Below are 19,037 nucleotides of genomic sequence, written 5' to 3'. Positions count from 1 at the left end.
AGTCGGAATGTGGAGGCATACATGGATGATATTGTGGTCAAGTCACGGAAGGGTTCCGACCTGCTGACTGACCTTGCTGAAACCTTTGCCAACCTCAGGAGGTATGATATCAAGCTCAATCCGTCAAAGTGCACGTTCGGAGTTCCAGGTGGGAAGTTACTCGGTTTTCTCGTTTCCGAACGAGGAATCGACGCCAATCCTGCAAAAAATGGTACTATACTCTGGATGAAACGTCCTGTGCGTGTGCATGACGTCCAGAAGCTTACAGGATGCTTGGCCGCTTTAAGTCGATTCATCTCTCGCCTCGGTGAAAAGGCATCGCCTCTTTACCGACTGATGAAGAAGTCCGACAAGTTCGAGTGGACTCCAGAAGCTGATGCAGCGTTTACAGAGCTCAAAGCTCTGCTCTCCACCCAGCCGGTGCTTGCTGCCCCAATCAGCAAGGAGCCTTTGCTGATTTACATTGCAGCCACAGGACAAGTTGTCAGTATAGTACTTACGGTCGAGCGGGAAGAAGAAGGAAAGGCCTTCAAAGTTCAGCGCCCAGTATATTATGTTTCTGAAGTTTTGACTCCCTCAAAGCAAAGATATCCTCATTACCAGAAGCTTGTATATGGGATTTATATGACCACGAAGAAGGTTGCACATTACTTCTCTGATCATTCCTTACAGTCGTCAGCGACGCTCCACTATCAGAGATTTTGCACAACAGAGATGCGACTGGTCGAGTGGCCAAATGGGCGATTGAACTTCTTCCCCTAGATATCAAGTTTGAGGCAAAGAAAGCTATCAAGTCCCAAGCAATTGCAGATTTCGTCGCCGAGTGGATCGAACAGCAACTTCCGACTCAAGTTCACTCGGAGCACTGGACCATGTTCTTCGATGGATCTAAGATGCTGAATGGTTCCGGTGCTGGGGTAGTATTGGTTTCCCCCCGAGGAGATAAGCTCAGATATGTTCTCCAGATTCACTTCGATTCATCCAATAACGAAGCAGAATATGAAGCACTTTTGTATGGGTTGCGCATGGCCATTTCACTCGGCGTCCGTCGCCTCATGGTCTATGGCGACTCAGACTTGGTGGTTAATCAGGTGATGAAAGAATGGGACGTCAGAAGTCCAGCTATGACTGGTTATTGCAATGCAGTGAGAAAGTTAGAGAAGAAATTCAAGGGGTTAGAGCTTCATCACATTCCCTGACTGAAAAATCAAGCGGCTGATGATTTGGCAAAGATAGGCTCCAAGAGAGAAGCCATCCCCAGCAATGTGTTTTTGGAACACATCCACTCGCCATCAGTCCAAGAAGATCCTTTTACAGATGAAGCCCCACAGCCAAAGAGTGCCACAGATCCGACTGAAGTTGAAATTCCGGCAATGGTCGACCTAATCATGGAAGTTTTGGCAATCACCCTTGACTGGATGATACCGTACATCGCGTATATCCTAATAAAGGAACTCCCGGAGGACGAAGAAGAGGCTCGACAGATCGTCCATCGATCCAAGGCCTTTACAGTCATAAAGGGACAGTTGTATAGAGAAAGCGCGACTGGAGTCGGTCAGAAGTGTATAACACCAGAAGAAGGTCAGGTAATCCTTGATGATATCCAATCGGGGACCTGTGGTCATCATGCGTCCTCTCGGACCATTGTGGCTAAAGCATACCGAGCGGGATTTTACTGGCCAAGAGCGAATGAAATGGCAAAAGAGATAGTCGAGAAGTGTGAAGGGTGTCAGTTCTACTCCAACATGTTGCACAAGCCTGCATCAGCCCTGAAGACCATTCCACTCGTCTGGCCCTTCGCTGTTTGGGGACTGGACATGCCTGGCCCATTGAGAACAGGCAGGAGCGGTTTCACACATGTGCTTGTGGCAGTCGATAAGTTTACCAAATGGATTGAAGCTAAGCCTATCAAGAATCTTGATGCTTGCACTGCTATCAGTTTTGTCAGAGAGTTAACATTCAGATATGGAGTCCCGCATAGCATCATCACCGACAATGGGTCAAACTTTGATTCAGACAAGTTCAGAGCTTTTTGCGCCTCTCAAGGCACACGAGTCGACTACGCATCGGTCGCCCACCCCCAGTCGAATGGACTAGCAGAAAGGGCAAATGGTCTGATTCTCAAAGGACTAAAGCCTCGGCTGATGCGTGATCTCAAGCACACAGCAGGCGCTTGGGTCGACGAGCTTCCGTCAGTTCTGTGGGGATTGAGGACCACCCCGAATCGGTCGACTGGAAGAACTCCGCTCTTTCTGGTTTACGGAGCGGAAGCAGTCCTGCCGAGTGATCTACTTCACAATGCACCCCGACTCGAGCTTTATACCGAAGATGAAGCAAAACAAGCCCGGCAAGACGCAGTCGACCTCCTGGAAGAAGAAAGAGAAATGGCTATGATCCGATCGACCATTTATCAGCAAGACTTGCGTCGATTCCATGCCAGAAATGTGAAGAGTCGAGCCTTCCAAGAAGGAGATTTGGTCCTCCGAGTGGATCAACAGAAACCACACAAGCTTGCTCCTACTTGGGAAGGTCCCTTCAACGTCACCAGAGTCCTCCACAATGGAGCGTATCACCTTTACAATGTCGATCGCCAGATCGATGAGCCACAAGCTTGGAATGCAGAACTGCTCCGCCCCTTTCACACTTGAATTCTCACTCGGATGAGATGTAATAAGAAAAACTTTTGTAGTCTATTTATCAAAGACAAGAGTGTTACAAATTTTCCTATAATTGTTGTTGTTTTTGTTTGCGTGTGAAATCCCCCAGTGGGTGGCTTAGCTGCGAATCCGTTTCGCCTAAGTTTATAAAAAAAACCTACCGAGTGGTGAGCCAGACTCCCACTCGGAGGCTTAGCTGCAGCTCAGTGCTCGCCTAAGTGTTTAAAAATCCTACCGAGTGGCAGACCAGACTCCCACTCGGAGGCTTAGCTGCAGCCCAGTGCTTGCCTAAGTGTTTAAAAATCCTACCGAGTGGCGAGCCAGACTCACACTCGGAGGCTTAGCTGCAGCCCAGTGCTCGCCTAAGTGTTTCAAAATCCTACCGAGTGGCGAGCCAGACTCCCACTCGGAGGCTTAGCTATAGCCTAGTGCTCGCCTAAGTGTTTAAAAATCCTACCGAGTGGAGAGCAAACCTCCCACTCGGAGGCTTAGCTGCAGCCCAGTGCTCGCCTAAGTGTTTAAAAATCCTACCGAGTGGTGAGCCAGACTCCCACTCGGAGGCTTAGCTGCAGCCCAGTGCTCGCCTAAGTGTTTAAAAATCCTACCGAGTGGTGAGCCAGACTCCCACTCGGAGGCTTAGCTGCAGCCCAGTGCTCGCCTAAGTGTTTAAAAATCCTACCGAGTGGTGAGCCAGACTCCCACTCGGAGGCTTAGCTGCAGCCCAGTGCTCGCCTAAGTGTTTAAAAATCCTACCGAGTGGTGAGCCAGACTCCCACTCGGAGGCTTAGCTGCAGCCCAGTGCTCGCCTAAGTGTTTAAAAATCCTACCGAGTGGAGAGCAAACCTCCCACTCGGAGGCTTAGCTGCAGCCCAGTGCTCGCCTAAGTGTTTAAAAATCCTACCGAGTGGTGAGCCAGACTCCCACTCGGAGGCTTAGCTGCAGCCCAGTGCTCGCCTAAGTGTTTAAAAATCCTACCGAGTGGTGAGCCAGACTCCCACTCGGAGGCTTAGCTGCAGCCCAGTGCTCGCTTAAGTATTTAAAAATCCTACCGAGTAGTGAGCCAGACTCCCACTCGAAGGCTTAGCTGCAGCCCAGTGCTCGCCTAAGTGTTTAAAAATCCTACCGAGTGGTGAGCCAGACTCCCACTCGGAGGCTTAGCTGCAGCCCAGTGCTCGCCTAAGTGTTTAAAAATCCTACCGAATGGTGAGCCAGACTCCCACTCGGAGGCTTAGCTGCAGCCCAGTGCTCGTCTAAGTGTTTAAAAATCCTACCGAGTGGTGAGCCAGACTCCCACTCGGAGGCTTAGCTGCAGCCCAGTGCTCGCCTAAGTGTTTAAAAATCCTACCGAGTGGAGAGCAAACCTCCCACTCGGAGGCTTAGCTGCAGCCCAGTGCTCGCCTAAGTATTTCAAAATCCTACCGAGTGGTGAGCAGACCTCCCACTCGGGGGGCTTAGCTGCAGTCCAGTACTCGCCTATGTTTGATAAAATCCTACCGAGTGGAGAGCAGACCTCCCACTCGGGGGCTTAGCTGCAGTCCAGTACTCACCTAAGTTTGAAAAAATTCTACCGAGTGGAGAGCAGACCTCCCACTCGGGGGCTTAGCTGTAGTCCAGTACTCGCCTATGTTTTTAAAATCCTGCCGAGTGGAGAGCAGACCTTCCACTCGGAGGCTTATCTGCAGCCCAGTGCTCACCTAAGTACGGAACACATCCCAATCCGCAAGGATGACGAGGTGCAAATCGACTGCTACCTTCTCCTTCGGAGTTGCACCACAAATACAAAGTTATTTCGAGTGAAGAACAAGTTCCACTCGACGGATAATTCATGAAGATATTCAACGATAAATCAAGTTAAGATAAGATCCAAAGGTTCTAGACCGCAGATCAAAGTACTCGAGCCTCCAGCTCAACAGAGTTTAACGGTTACAAAATCCACTCGGCATTCCGAGGCAAATTTAAAGTGAAGCATAAAAGTTTTTATTCCTCATGTGGAGGACTGGAAGGGGCGACGAACTCATCCAAGTCGATCCCGTCTGCAATGCGAGTGGCAGCAGCAATGAAAGTCTCCATGAAGTCTTGAAAGTTGTGCTTCCTGGTATTGGCAACTTGGATGGCGGCCAACTTTTCTTCTCGCGCCTCCTTGCAGTGGACGGGGACCAGAGACAGAGCGACATCGGCGCCACATCTAGCAGAAGATTTCTTCCATTCCGCCACTCAACCTGGAACTTCATTCAGTCGAGTCATCAGGGACTCGAGGTCATTCTGAAGTGTCATCCTAGGCCAGAGCGACGTGTCGATCCGTGACATCGCAACCTTCAACCAAGCAAGACAGTCAACAACGCCGGCAACACGAGATTCCAGTCGGAGCACATTCATAGCAGCCTCATCCTTCACTGGAGGATTGATGGGGTCCAAGTCTGTCTCCACTCGACTGGTCTCCTCTTCGAAGTTCTGGCAGAATTCTGTAAACACAATTCAAGGATAAGTCAGTGGCTCTACGCAGATTTGGTAACTGCAAGTCAGCCGGGCCGGAGTAATTACCCTCGAGCATGCCAAACAGCTTCTTGGCGAGTCCATCGAGATAAGCCTCTAGATCGTTCCTCTTCCCTGCCAGTTCACTTGCCTTGTCATTCAGAGCTATATTTCCATTCTTCAGACAGCTGACCTCTCGATTAGCCGCGTCGAGAGCAGTTTTCAGCCTGGAGTTTTCCTTTTCAAGAGTACCGACTGAAGCCAGTTTTTCTTCAGCAAGCTTCGTTTTGTTCAGGGCCTCCTTCTGCGCTTCGGCAAGGTCTTGATCCTTCTTCTTCAGAGCCTCCTCCATTTTGTCTGCGAAACAGCAAGTGAGATCAACATCGAGGACGGCCAGAAAGAAAGGACAGTCAACAAAAGCTCACCAGCCATACCTTTTGCTTCGTCCCTCACCTTCTGCAAGTTCTCCTGAGCAAGCTTCAAGTCAAGGTTCAGCTGGATCTGTTTGTTCTCCAACTCAGTGTAGCGAGCCACAAGTTCGCAGGATTTCTGCAAAAAATCAGTTGACAGACATCCAAGATAAGTTGCTTCCGAGTAACCAAGAGACAATGATGGCGTTTCTAAGACTACAGCCGAATCAAAAACATTCGACAGTAGTCTCGGGGACTACACCCAGTGGGTGCACTCAGCGTGCCCCCACTCGTTCGACCAAAAAAAATCGACTGCCCGCAGCCGACCGTGTACAGTTCCATTCGACATGGCCTGACTAGACCGAGTGAAGAAGTTCAGCTAAAGCAACACAATATAAAGACTACAGTCGACTGCCAGCAGTCCACCGTAGTCTCGGGGACTACACCCAGTGGGTGCACTTAGCGTGCCCCCACTCATCAAAAAGATTAATAGACACACCCAGTGGGCGTACAGATATAAATATCTTCGGAAAAGAGATTCTTCAGATAGCATATCCTAATAGAACAAGCGGTGAATCGACTGACCTGGACGTTGCTCTGAAGAGCTGAGCTCGCGTCATAAGCTGCTTGGCCGGCTTCCCGAACCACCTTCACTTGCTCCATCATGATCCCCGCCTGGCATATAGCCTCTTTAGCGGCACCCACTTGGTCCTCAGGGACGTGGTGTGTGGCAAAAAGCGAAGGCAGATTTGCAGTCGACGTCGAAGGCCGGACACTCGTCAGAGGTTCAGGGAAGGTCACAGAAACCCGAGTGGTATCACCACCCTCCCGGACTGCGGCCTCAGGCGCCGGAGTAGTTTGTGGGGTCTTGCCAGCCGGCGCCCTCCTGTTCCTTCGCGCCCTCAGCGGCACTTCGTCGTCATCATCAGGGAGGTCAATGACATGAGGAGGAGCTACAGGAAAAATCTAATCGACCGGAATTATAAGAAATTGCCAGTCGACTAAAAGCTGAGCATCAGTAATCGTACCGGGGTTGGAGGTAACAGTGTCTTCCATCTCTTGATCATCGTCCTTGGCGGAGATCTCCGAGGTGGCAGCACTGCAAATTTCGAAAGTCAGTCAGCTTATTCAATGAGTCAACCAAGAGTCCGTCACGTTCGACAAAGGAAAACAAATTCTACTATTACCCAGAAATGGTGGGGACAATCATCTTCATCTTGGGCAGAGCCTTGGGCGGCTTGGACGGCGTCGCGCGTGGGTGCTTGGGAGCTTTTTCTGTCGGCGCTGGAGATGAGGTCCGAGGGCGCTTCGACGACTGCCCAACAAGGACAGTCGCCTTACCACGTTCCCGCGCAGGGTCGTGTGTAAGCTTGGATCGCCATTCTGAGCGGGGAGGTTCGACTTCTTCCTCCTCCTCTTCACTGGAGTCGTCGTCGTCATCCCCCTCTCCTTCGCCGTCAGATTCCCACTCTTCTCCCTCGTCTCCACTTTCGCCTCTGCTCGCCTCTCCTTCCTCGGCCTGCTCCTGTGCTCCATTGGGTGTCGAGTACATCTCAGTAGTGGCCTAGAGGACAACAAACGAGACAAAAGTCAATCGACTGATCCAAAAAGAACAAATAAAGAAAGCAAGATCACAGTCGGAAACGCAAGGTCAGACCTTGTCCACTTCGTATGTTTGGTCGAGTGGAGGAATCCTCCTGGCCCCTCGGGGGTTGTCCTTGTTCCCTGTGATACTCGACAGCCACCCTTCCAACATCTCGTCAGTGACCTCCTCTGGGTGAATCCGAGTGGTGTCTTCAAGACCCGAGTACAGCCACATCGGGTGGTCACGATCCTGAAGCGGTTGGATGCGCCTCCGAAGGAAGACTTCCAACAAGTCCATGCCAGTCACACCCTCGCGGACAAGCTGAACCACTCGACCGACCAGCACCTTGACTTGCGCCTTTTCCTCTGGCGTCACTTTCAGAGAGGCAAGTTTTTGTGCTCGATTCAGAGAAAAAGGGGGAAGCCCAGTCGACTGTCCTGGGGTCACCTGGTCTTTAAAGTAAAACCAAGTCGATTGCCACCCACGGACTGACTCGGGAAAAGTGATAGACGGAAAGGAACTTTTTCCCCTCATCTGGATCGCCAGGCCCCCGCACAGCTGGATCACCTGCGTCCGTTCGTCACTCGACTTGGCCTTCTTGACCGACTGAGAGCGGCAAGTGAAGATGTGCTTGAAGAGTCCCCAATGGGGGCGGCAACCCAAGAAGTTTTCACACAAGGAAACGAAAGTAGCAAGATACACAATAGAATTGGGAGTAAAGTGATGGAGCTGCGCTCCGAAGAAGTTCAAGAAGCTCCGGAAAAAAGGATGAGGAGGCAGAGAGAATCCACGATCGATATGGGTGGCGAGGAGGACGCACTCACCATCAAGAGGCTGGGGTTCGACTTCTTTCCCCGGGAGGCGCGCAGATTCATGGGGAATGAATCCCCCCTCGACCAGATCACCGATATCATCCTGCCGAATCACCGACGGCATCCAGTCGCCCTGGATCCAATCCTTGGGCAGAGCAGTCCTCGAGGAAGATCCGCCCCGAGCGGACTTCTTCCCCTTCCCCTGCACCGCCGCCTTCTTCGCGCGCTCCAGAGCCGACGTCCGCTCCTTCACCATCATCGCCAGCGAAGCTCGAACAGACCTGCGGCACCAAGGTGGGAGCGGAGGTGGCGGAGGATCTTGTGAAGGAAGGAGGAAAAGTGAAGGCGCACTGTTCGGGGGTCCCGAGCCGGCAGCTTATAAGAGGTCGCTTCCGAGTGGCTGACTGGTAGGCCCAGGCAATCCCGTCAAATCCCGCAACAGGCGCGTGCGCGGTACGTGGCGAAAAAGGTGGCGCAGGGATCGAGGAGCTTCCGTCCTATCCCATCTGATTACTGCGGCCGCCCCCGTCCCGCGCGCTTCCCGAAATTTGAATCCCGCAAAATCCGCGGGCCGCAGAACAACTCGTCAAACAGAAGATCCCTTTCACACCGTCACTCGGAACTTCACAAGTAAAGAAATTCACTCGACAAGAGGCCAAGAATGGATCAAGGCGACTGAAAGAAGTTGACGACGTCATCTGTGACAATTGATCCAAAACAAGACGTTCATATAACATGAAGAACCAGTCGGAAAGATCCCCAACTCCTTCCCCACTCGAACCTCAATCCATTCAGGGGCTAATGATGAAGCTATGTACCTAGGATAGGGGCATGGACCTGTCCTAAGTACCCTACCCAAGGACATCCCTAGAAGAAGTCACCTTTCAATCGACTTGGAGGTATCCCACTCGACAGATTCAAGACACTCGACCACGAAGCAATCACTCGACCAAAGTCCAACCACTCGACTGCCAGGAGATCTAAAGTCACCCTGCACGCAAACGGTCGGTCATTAAGTAGCTTTTATGGTCATCATAGCACTTTATTAGGGGCGTTACCAGTAACCCCCAGTCTTAATGTACTTTAAACCTTGCATTACTGAGGGCTGGAGGGGCCTGGCGAACTCTATATAAGCCACCCCCTCCTCAGTATCAAGGGTTGGCACCCCTGTTATTCATACACACATAATTCAGTCGACCGCCTCCGGGCACCGAGACGTAGGGCTGTTACTTCCTCCGAGAAGGGCCTGAACTCGTAATCCTCGTGTGCTTACAACTCCTCTATAGCTAAGATCTAGCCTCTCCATACATACCCCCCTACATCACTGTCAGAGTTAGAACCACGACATGGACCACAGGAGCACTCGCCGCAGAGGATCCTGAAGAATCTGCATGTGCTGACACAGGCGAATCTGACGCCTCCTGTACAGAAGATCCCGTAGCTGTTGGTGTAGCCGCTGGTGTGGCCGCCTCCGCTGAGGCCACACGGGTGCCAGCCTCCCGAGCCGGCACAGCGGATCGACCGCCCGACCGCAGTTGCAGGCGCACGTTGGGCGAGGGGGATCCAGTCGGGGATCCGGTCCCGCCTGCTACTGAGGTGGCGGCGCGGGAGTGGCGCGCGCTGGGCGAGGGGGATCCGGCCCCGTGCCTGGCCCCGCCTGCTGCTGTACCAGCGCTGCAGCTGGTAGGGGCGCGATCCGAGGCTGATTTTGTCGCGTGATCTAAGGTCTGCACATGCACAGGAGTTGCGGGCGCCGCCGGATCAGCTTCGTCATCCGTGCCAGGTTCGTCTCCTTCCTCGGCATGAAATATAAGATCATCTTGGGCTATATTTTCGAAATTTTGATCATTTTGAGCACCGTTTTCACCAGGAACCTGCACGGGCAACAGAGAAGGACCAGTACCAGCAGGAATATCATCACTTTGATTCGTACAAATGTCGCCCCCATGATCAAAAGACCGAAGATGTGGAGGAAGAAGGAGGATTTCCTTGCGGAGAAGTGCACCGGCGTTGGGATGAAGGGAAGCAAAAGGAAACACGGACTCATCAAAGACAACATCTCTGGATATGTAGACCCTACCAGTAGGAACATCTAGACATTTAACCCCTTTATGCATGGGACTATAGCCTAAGAAGACACACTTTTTGGAGCGAAAAGCGAGTTTGCATGTGTTATAGGGTCTAAGGTTGGGCCAACATGCACAACCGAAAACACGAAGGGATGTGTAGTTGGGTGTGACACCAAGGAGCCGTGTAATGGGTGTTTCAAATTTTATGACTTTACTTGGAAGCAAATTGATAAGGTATGTGGCAGTTAAGAACGCTTCATCCCAGAACTTGAGTGGCATGGATGCATTGGCTAGCAATGCTAGTCCCATATCAACTATGTGACGGTGCTTTCTTTCAGCAGATCCGTTTTGTTGGTGAGCATGAGGGCAAGAAACATGATGTGAAATACCAAGTTTTTGGAAGAAAGAGTTCAATTTTTCATACTCACCACCCCAGTCACTTTGCATAGCAATGATCTTGGAGTTCAATTTGCGTTCAACAAGATTTTGGAAATTGATGAAGACTTGGAATACATCAGATCGTTTCTTTAACAAGTAAATCCAAGTAAATTTACTATAGTCATCAATAAAACTTACATAGTAAGAAAATCTCCCAACTGAGGTAGGGGCTGGCCCCCATACATCTGAAAATATAAGTTGTAGAGGAGCAGTAGACACACTAGTAGAGATAGGGTAAGGTAATTGATGACTTTTTGCTTGTTGACACGGATCACACACTGACTCAACACTATTCTCATAAGAGAGTTTATTTTTGCTAAGAACATATTTAACTATGACCGAAGATGGATGACCTAATCGACTATGCCACCTTGATGATGATGGCTTGGTGACAATGTTTGCTTGTTTATTGGACCATGAAGATGATGGTGATGATATGAGTGGATAGAGGCCTCCCACGCACCGTCCTCTAAGAATAATTCTCCTTGTTCTCAAGTCCTTGACCAAGAAAAAGTAAGGATAAAACTCTATAAGAACATTGTTATCAAGGGTGAATCGATGAACAGAAACAAGATTTTTTGAAGTTTGAGGGACATGCAAGACATCTTTAAGGTGCAAATTTTTCATGGGGTTTTTAACAATTAAACTACCAATGTGAGTGATATTCATACCAGAATCGCTTGCCATGCGAATTTGGTCGCCTCCGTTGTATTTCTCCCGCATTGTTAACTTGTCAAGTTCACCTGTGATGTGATTTGTTGCTGCACTGTCGGCGTACCAATTGGTGTCCACGCCGTAGGAGACAGCATGCGCCTCCTTTTCCTCTTGATCACTCTCTTCATAGCGCCACCAGCAGACACATGCACCTCCTGGATGATGTTTGAGGCATATCTGGCACTCAGGATAGTCATGCTGCTGCTCACGTACCTGCTGTTGCTGTTGCTGTCGAGGGCGTCCTCTGAATCCGCCTCCTCTATTTGCAGGAGAGGGAGGCGATCACCACGGTCACCGCGGCCGCGCCCTCTTCCTCCTCGCCGGCGGGGTCTGCCACGGGACTGGCCGCGGCCTCTATAGACGGCGTTGGCAGATGAATGAAACCCGCCTGATGACGAGTCTCCCAACATCTCCATTCTCTGATCAAAGGCGGAGATCTGAGCAAAGAGGTCGTCGGCGGTAATTGTGTTCTTGACAGCGCCGATCGCCGCCACCACGGAGTCGTAGTCGCGGTCGAGTCCTGCCAGGATGTAGTCCACCATCTCTGGATCAAAGACAGGACGACCAGCAGCAGCTAGTTCATCCCCAAGGCTCTTCATCTTCGCCATATACGCCGAGCTCGACATTGTGACCTTCTTGGTGTTGGTGATCGCGATCCTTAGATTGGTGATCCGGGACTGTGATTGCGAGGCGGAGAGATTGTTCACCGTCGTCCAGAGCTCATAGATGGAGTCCTTCCCGACGACTTGCGCAAGAATTTCTGGAGACATGGAGTTAAGAAGATATGAGAGGACCTACTGATCTTTGGCGATCCAGGGCCTGTACAGAGGGTTCGGCTCTAGGGCCGTCGTCTTGTCCGCCTTCGTGACCTCCACAGTCTTGGGCGGAGCGGCATCAGAATTGTCCAAGAGCCCGGTTACCTGTGCACCTCACAGGGCCGGGAGCACCTGGGTCTTCCAGAGGATGAAATTTCCTCTTGCTAGCTTCTCTGATGGCGGCGAACCGAGGTTGAGGGCGACGCCTACTGAAGAAGCCATGGTGATGATAATATGCGGTTCTAGGGTTTTGGTTTGTGGCTAGATGTATGAGAAGAGGTGGCTCTGATTACCATGAAAGATAATAAGCGTTTCTACTCCCTCGAGGGGAGCCGCGTCTCGTATATATTGATGTGTGGCAGAAGCCTTGCCTTGGCGTACAAGAGATAAGAAGGAGTTTGAGTAGAACAAGGAATAGGAAGGAGGTTAGGATTACAACGCAACGGATTACAGTAATATTCTCTAACACTCTCTCCACACGACCATGTTCTTTCTCAGCCAGAGCTCCTGAGATTCAACCTTGCTGACGAATTTTCCTCCCGTTTACACTAACCGACCACTGCAAGTGTCTGGCTACAGGCTAAGTGGCTACGACGCCGAGGATCCTCTTTCATTGTGTTGACAAAAGCTTGACTAATTCGACCGATCTTGCCTAAGCCACTACATACAGATCCCAGGGAGCTAGCGTGCGTTTGTGGTGGTACGAGTCAATAAAACTGGTGCTTGCAACGTACGCAGCCCATGGATGCATGATGGATTGGAGCCGAGTCACCCGACACGGGGTGGTGATGAGAGGTGACGGATTGTCAGCGCACGGCGGAGGGAGGCCCCATCGCCCGTGCATTGCATTGCATGTCATGGTCCGGCCGGCCGGCCGGCCGGCTGCTCCTGTAGCGGCAGCTGCTGCTCGTCGTAGGCGCAGGCCGGCGTGAGAAGGAAGCATCCTCCTGTGGAGTTGAGGTGCGCTGTGTTGAACCCAATCCATCCCCCACATTGCCCTCAGCAGCTGCTACCCTACACCTCTCCCCTCCTAAGCCGTCTTTGTGCGGCCGTCCTACGTGCACCGCCATGAGTGACATAAGTCGGGTCCTAGGGGAGCACATCCTATCATAAGGATGCCCACTATCGAAGGAAACATCCCGTGGATGGGTCATGCCATGAGTTAAGTCCTAGCTATAGGCCGAGGCCGGCTACCATCTTCTGCCTAGCTTAACTGCATCCTAGGACATAAACTTACAAAGCAGCCCCTTCAACAAGGAAGTGCGCACTCAAGGCCACAACATCGGGAAAAAAAAAATGCAATGTCTTCACCAAAAGGTGGACGCAGGTGTGTCGTTGCCGGGTCTGACAGCCCTCCTGATTGGGCAGGATTGAGAAGAAGGGATCATCATCTCCAAAGCAGTAGGATGGGGTAGGGACGAGACGATAGGGCTTTTCTTGATTTGCAGTACATGGAGATCATTAGATGCTACTAATAACATGCAGCAATCAACTCAAGCCCATCTCTCTGGAGCCCCCACACGGCCGGACGGACGGACACCGTACCCGTACCTCCCGGCGACGGCATGTGCAGTGCAGCCCCCCGGCCGGAGACCCGGACGCGTCGCGCCAACAGCTCGGTGAATACTCTCTCCGTTCTTAAATATAGATCTTTTTATAGATCTTACTATGAACTACACACAGAGCAAAATGAATGAATCTACACTTTAAAATATATCTATATACATCCATATGTAGTTTGTAGTGGAATCTTTAAAAAGACTTAAATTTAGGAACGAAGGGAGTACATGTAAAAGATAGCACAAGGCCAACCTTTACATGCACGTCAGAACTCTGGTTGCGCTCACATCTACGTTGCCCATAATTTAGGTGGGACGAGGTCAGGCATGTTGCCAGGCCTGCATGTGTGACAACATGGGCGCATGCCTGTCCCGTCGGGTTCCAACCAACTTCAAAATACTCCGTCCGTTCCTAAATACTCCCTCCGGTCCGAATTACTTGTCACAGACATGGATGTATCTAGATGTATTTTCGTTCTAGATACATCCATTTCTGCGACGAGTAATTTGAAACAGAGGGAGTATAACTTTGGAGAGATTCCACTATGAACTACATACGGAGCAAAATGAGTAAATCTACATTCTAAAATACATCTATATACATCTATATGTGGTCCGTAATGAAATCTTCACAAAAACTTGTATATGGAACGGAGTAGATAACATGATGGCATGCATTTTAATATAGAAAAAAAATGCCAAACAGACACCAATAGAGAGTATGAGATGAGCTCGTCAAAAGTCAATTACAAATTATTGGCAAACAAAAAGAATGATCACAGAAAGCAGGTATATGCCGCTTATAAGCACATCAGTACTCAATACTGTATTATCTAGGGCATGTGAAAAGGCCATAACCACAGCAATGGTTCCCGCTAACAAGAGAAGCGCATAAAGTAAGAAGCATATCCAGCGTCGTATGACAAGACAAACCTCATCAAGGCCCGCCGCATGTCGAAAAATTCCACAAAAAACCGCAACATGGAAACACCATTTCCTCTCCATAACTTTTGCTAAGTCCTAACATAGGCATGCCATTTGCAGGTTTCCCTTTTTCCAAGTCTCGTCTTGAATCACATGTTAGGCTGGTGTGACATGTGAGGTGGTTGTGCCTCCTTGGCTTGACTGTTGGCCACTCCTAGCCAAACACCGATGCCAACGAGAAGAATTCCCCATCCAGCCAGATCATACCAGAAGTCATTGTTCTTCTTCTTTTTCCTTGATTGCTGCAAACCACAATAAATTCTCATGTTAGGTACAGCAAGGAACAGAGTAGAGTATATGTGGCGTGTGGACATAATGTCAAAAATCAAGGCCAGATGTATGTCCAAGAAAATATACTCGAGGTCATATGGCAGAATAGGCATACATAGCATGTAGCACATCAATTAGAAGAAAAAAACAGGGCTATGTATTTTGTTAGAAATGCAAGGGGGAAAATACAGATATTACATCAAAAAATATTGAGTATCCACTGCCTGTTTAGTGAAACAATTTGTTTTCACACAGCCTCTTTACTAAAAGAATTGACAGCAATAGGATGGGTATAAGACAAATGTGCGAAGGGTTAAAATTACTGATATATTGATCCACCCACTGCCTGTTTACTGAAACAATATATCTTCACTCTTGTTAACACTACTGGATTGACTAGTACAATGAGAGAAGGATGTCTTAAGGATCCACATGTACGACAATTCAAATGCAGATTTCTGGGTACTCACAGGAAATGAGATGAACAGAACCAAAAAATATGTACAGTAAAAAGAAATAGGGACTCCTTACATATGTCAAGGGTAGAAAATGTAATAAGCAAAAAAGTGGTAAGCAGAGCAATGTTAAACAAAATACCCTTGCATTTGAGGACGAGGGTGCTCCTTGTGAGGCTTGAGATGCGATTTGCCTATGGATCTCCATATGCAGTTCAGGTGCCTGAGGGTGATTGCACACAAATGTTACAGAAAGGCAATACAAAGTGATATGCAGGCATACTCAAATATGCTATGCTACGAATAAAAGGTTCAGAGTTAATTTAGATACAAAGAAACTACAGATACAGGGTAGTTAGGGGATTCAAATTCCCCCTATAGCTTAGAAGTTCTTGCATTGCTAGTGAGCCAATCTGAGTAAGACCTATTACAAGTTTTCTATCATAGGCATGGGGTGTTGTCAGCTTTTAAATTATGTTGACAGCATCAAATAAAACAAGGAACCTGGAGAAGATTCAAAAACTTGCATCAAAACGACTCGAATAGTTGAATGAAATGGTATAATGGTATAATAATAACTGAGCAAAGATATAGCCAAACATGATGATAGAACAAAGCATACCTTTGATGACAAATCCAATGACTTCCTGTACAACTCATTTGCTGGTTCCTACAAGAAACATGCACATATCTCAATCTCCAGCTGAATATGCTTAGAAACTTATTAACAGAAACCATTTCAGAGGCTTGTGTGTGAAACTGCGTGCATATGATCTCAGGCCCATGGATCAGCCTCCAGCATGGAACATGCAAACTACTCAAGCAGACTACACATACCACATCAACAGCCCTCTGGAAACAACCAGTTGCTTTTTCAAAGCATTCATTAGCCTGGACAGTTTCCGAAGTGAAGAATCCACGAGAGGTCAGGGCATTCCCCAAGCACCAGAGTGCATCAGCCTTGTTGGGATCAATTCTCAGTGCTTCATCCAGCTTAGACTCAGCATCTATAAGAAATAAAACTAGATTAGCCAAATACCCCACTTTTGACCCCAATCATAAACTCAAAAAACAGTAAGTCACGCAGAAGCTATATAATTGTATGCAAACTCCAAAATATTAGTACCAATTATCACTCCGACTAAACAAACATGCATGTAATCCTACTTTAAGGATGAATTTGGAACACAGTGCTATGATAACAACATAAAGCAAGCAAATAGTACATGAAAACAATCAAACTGAAGTTATATAATTAATCTCTGCCAGATTATTTTGAAAGGTCATTTTGTTTGGCAGCATAGGCTCAGCCTGGTGTTACAATGCAATATAAATTTGAATCCAGTAACCTAATATCTGACATGTGGTGAATTCTTGAAATGAATCTAATGTGTGGGTCTCCAGCAAACCACCACAAAAAGTGTTCATAAATTGAAGTGTTGCTTCATTGAACACCACGGCAAAACACTTGGCACTGATAGTGGACTTGGCCACTGCCTAGCACCTATCTCACCTACTCACATGCTTAGCATGATTAAGAGCTAGGCGTTCTGCTGTCGCCTAGCACACTTTTTTTACTACACGGGAAATACGACTCCAAAAAGAAACAGTAATGCTGTTCACACGCATAAATAACTTGGACCCCTAAATCTGCCTGTTATTCTAAATATACAAACACCGCCATTACCATCAATCTGATAAACGCACATAACAAATGCAACTACAGGCTCCATATAAATGTTAGAAAGAACACCACACATTCCATCATACAACAAATGCAATTGCAGGTTCCATACACACAATCAAGCAAGTTCCATACAAGCATTCATCTTAAAGAAGGTCAAACAAGTTGTTAACACACTCCAAACATCTAGTGCACATATGTTCACTAGCACTACTAAGGGCGCGCTTGGATTGGGTGTATTTGAATACACATATATTTAATTTACAGGTGTAAATTACAGAGCCAGTGGCGATTTCCAGCTGGAAGCGAAACGACAGACGGAGACGTGTATTGTTTAGAGGTGTAATTGCTAGCGAAACGACATTCCAAACATGGCCTAACTGTCTCAATGTGTTCTGTGGTTGGTAACATCGTACCAACAAACCCAATACTGCAGTGTTCAGCACACTATCCATAATGATCTCCTATTTTCTCACAAATCAGAGTAACCTATTTCTCAAGTATACCTAACTTCATGGTATAAATAAAAACTGGTGGCCATAAAACGCTCACTCAGGCACAAGTCTTGTGATTATATGCGAACTCCAAATTATCAGTGCCTATTACCACTCCAACTAGACAGGCATGCACGTAATCCTACTTACAGATGAATCCAGAACACAGCTCTATGATACAACAAAATAAAGCAAGCAAATAGTACATGAAAACAACCAAACTGAAGTTCCACAATCAGTCTGTGTCAGATTATTTTGGAAGGTCATTGTGCTTGGCAGCATAAATTCCATCATAAAACAAATGCAACTACATGTTCTGTACATGCTGGGAACAAAACCACACACAAATCAAGCATGCTACAAGCACTCATCTAACCATTAAAGGTAAAACAAGCTGTTAACACACTCCAAACGCCAAATGCAGATATGTTCAGTTGTTCACTAGCACTACCAACCATATTAATGTTTGTTCTGTGGTTGAGAATATTGTACCAACCAAATACTGCAGTGTTCAGCACACGACCATCCATAATGATCTCCTATTTTCTAACAAATCAGAGTAACTTATTTCTCAAGTATACCTTCGATACAACTAACTGGCACATGATATAAATAAAAAACTAGTGGACATAAAAGCACAACTACGTTGAACACAATAACCTTTATGGCAATGTTAGCAAACACAATGAAAGGCCGCGACCAAATTGTTAGGTAGGATCTATTCCAAGTTCCAACTTCTCTAGGAATAATCAGTCAAAGCCACTAAGTTCCGACACGGAGCAAATCTCGCGGCGTACCTTCGAGGCACTTGAGGCTCTCAGGGCCGTTCTGCATCTGCGACAGCTCCAGCAGCGCGCCGCCCCATCGCGTCAGGTTCTGCCGCGCACAAAACAAACATCAGATCAGATCAGACCAAATCAGGCGGGGCCGCCGCAGTCGCGTTCCCCTCGGAACGAACCGCCGGAGCGGAGCAGGAGGAGGAGGGGGAGGCGTTACGTCGGCGTCGAGCGGGTTCTCGTCGTAGGTGGACTTGGCGGTCTTGCAGGCGAGGTCGAAGAAGAAGAGCCTCTCCGGGTCGTTCATCGCTGCCATGTCCATGGCGACGGCGACGGCGACGGCGAGATCCGGTGCGGCGGCGAGGCGGGGCGGTGCCGGGGGCTTACCTAGGGTTTTAGGCCTCGCTTCGATTTGGGGGAGGCGTCGACGGAGGCGGGGGTGGGGAACTAGTAGTTGTTGATGTAGGGGGAGGGGATCGCACCGCTTTTCTAGGAGGCTGCCAGGCGGGCCCTTCGAGCTTCGTCCCCACCTGCCAGCGAGACAGCGCGTCCACGGCGGGTCCCCGGCATGACTTGCGGGAGGAGATAGAAAAGCATGTCCCGCGGCCCGGCCCAGCTCGGCAGTTCGCAAGCTGGGCCCGTTTGAAGCCCACTGGGAATTTCGGCCCGTTGCCGTCCAGAGGAATTCCGTTTCTTTTTTTTTGCTGGAATTTTGGTGCATGTTTCAGAGGAGCTCAGCTGCCGGGCGGCGAACCACTTGGCAGCGTCCCCTGCCGTTCTGGCGCGAAACCTTCGGGCAGCTCGCTCGCGCCACCATTATCGGGCCGAGGAAGCGACCGAGCA

The 19,037-nt window shown here is 49.0% G+C and overlaps 1 protein-coding gene across 1 annotated transcript; it reads right to left on the bottom strand.

The window, feature by feature from the left end:
- Positions 1-14,258: 14,258 nt before the first annotated feature.
- LOC123063116 (probable mitochondrial import receptor subunit TOM20) lies at positions 14,259-18,681 on the bottom strand. The gene is made up of 6 exons (XM_044486854.1): positions 18,415-18,681; positions 18,216-18,294; positions 16,078-16,247; positions 15,863-15,910; positions 15,383-15,463; positions 14,259-14,757 (listed from the first exon to the last, which is right to left on the bottom strand). Exons 1-6 carry the CDS (start codon positions 18,514-18,516, stop codon positions 14,605-14,607), a joined length of 633 nt encoding a protein of 210 aa, XP_044342789.1. The 5' UTR covers positions 18,517-18,681; the 3' UTR covers positions 14,259-14,604.
- Between the last annotated feature and the right edge of the window lie 356 nt (positions 18,682-19,037).

This window comes from Triticum aestivum, chromosome 3A (assembly GCF_018294505.1).
Source record: "Triticum aestivum cultivar Chinese Spring chromosome 3A, IWGSC CS RefSeq v2.1, whole genome shotgun sequence".
In the NCBI taxonomy this organism is placed as follows: Eukaryota; Viridiplantae; Streptophyta; class Magnoliopsida; order Poales; family Poaceae; genus Triticum; species Triticum aestivum.
This window is presented reverse-complemented; position numbering and strand designations above follow the sequence as displayed.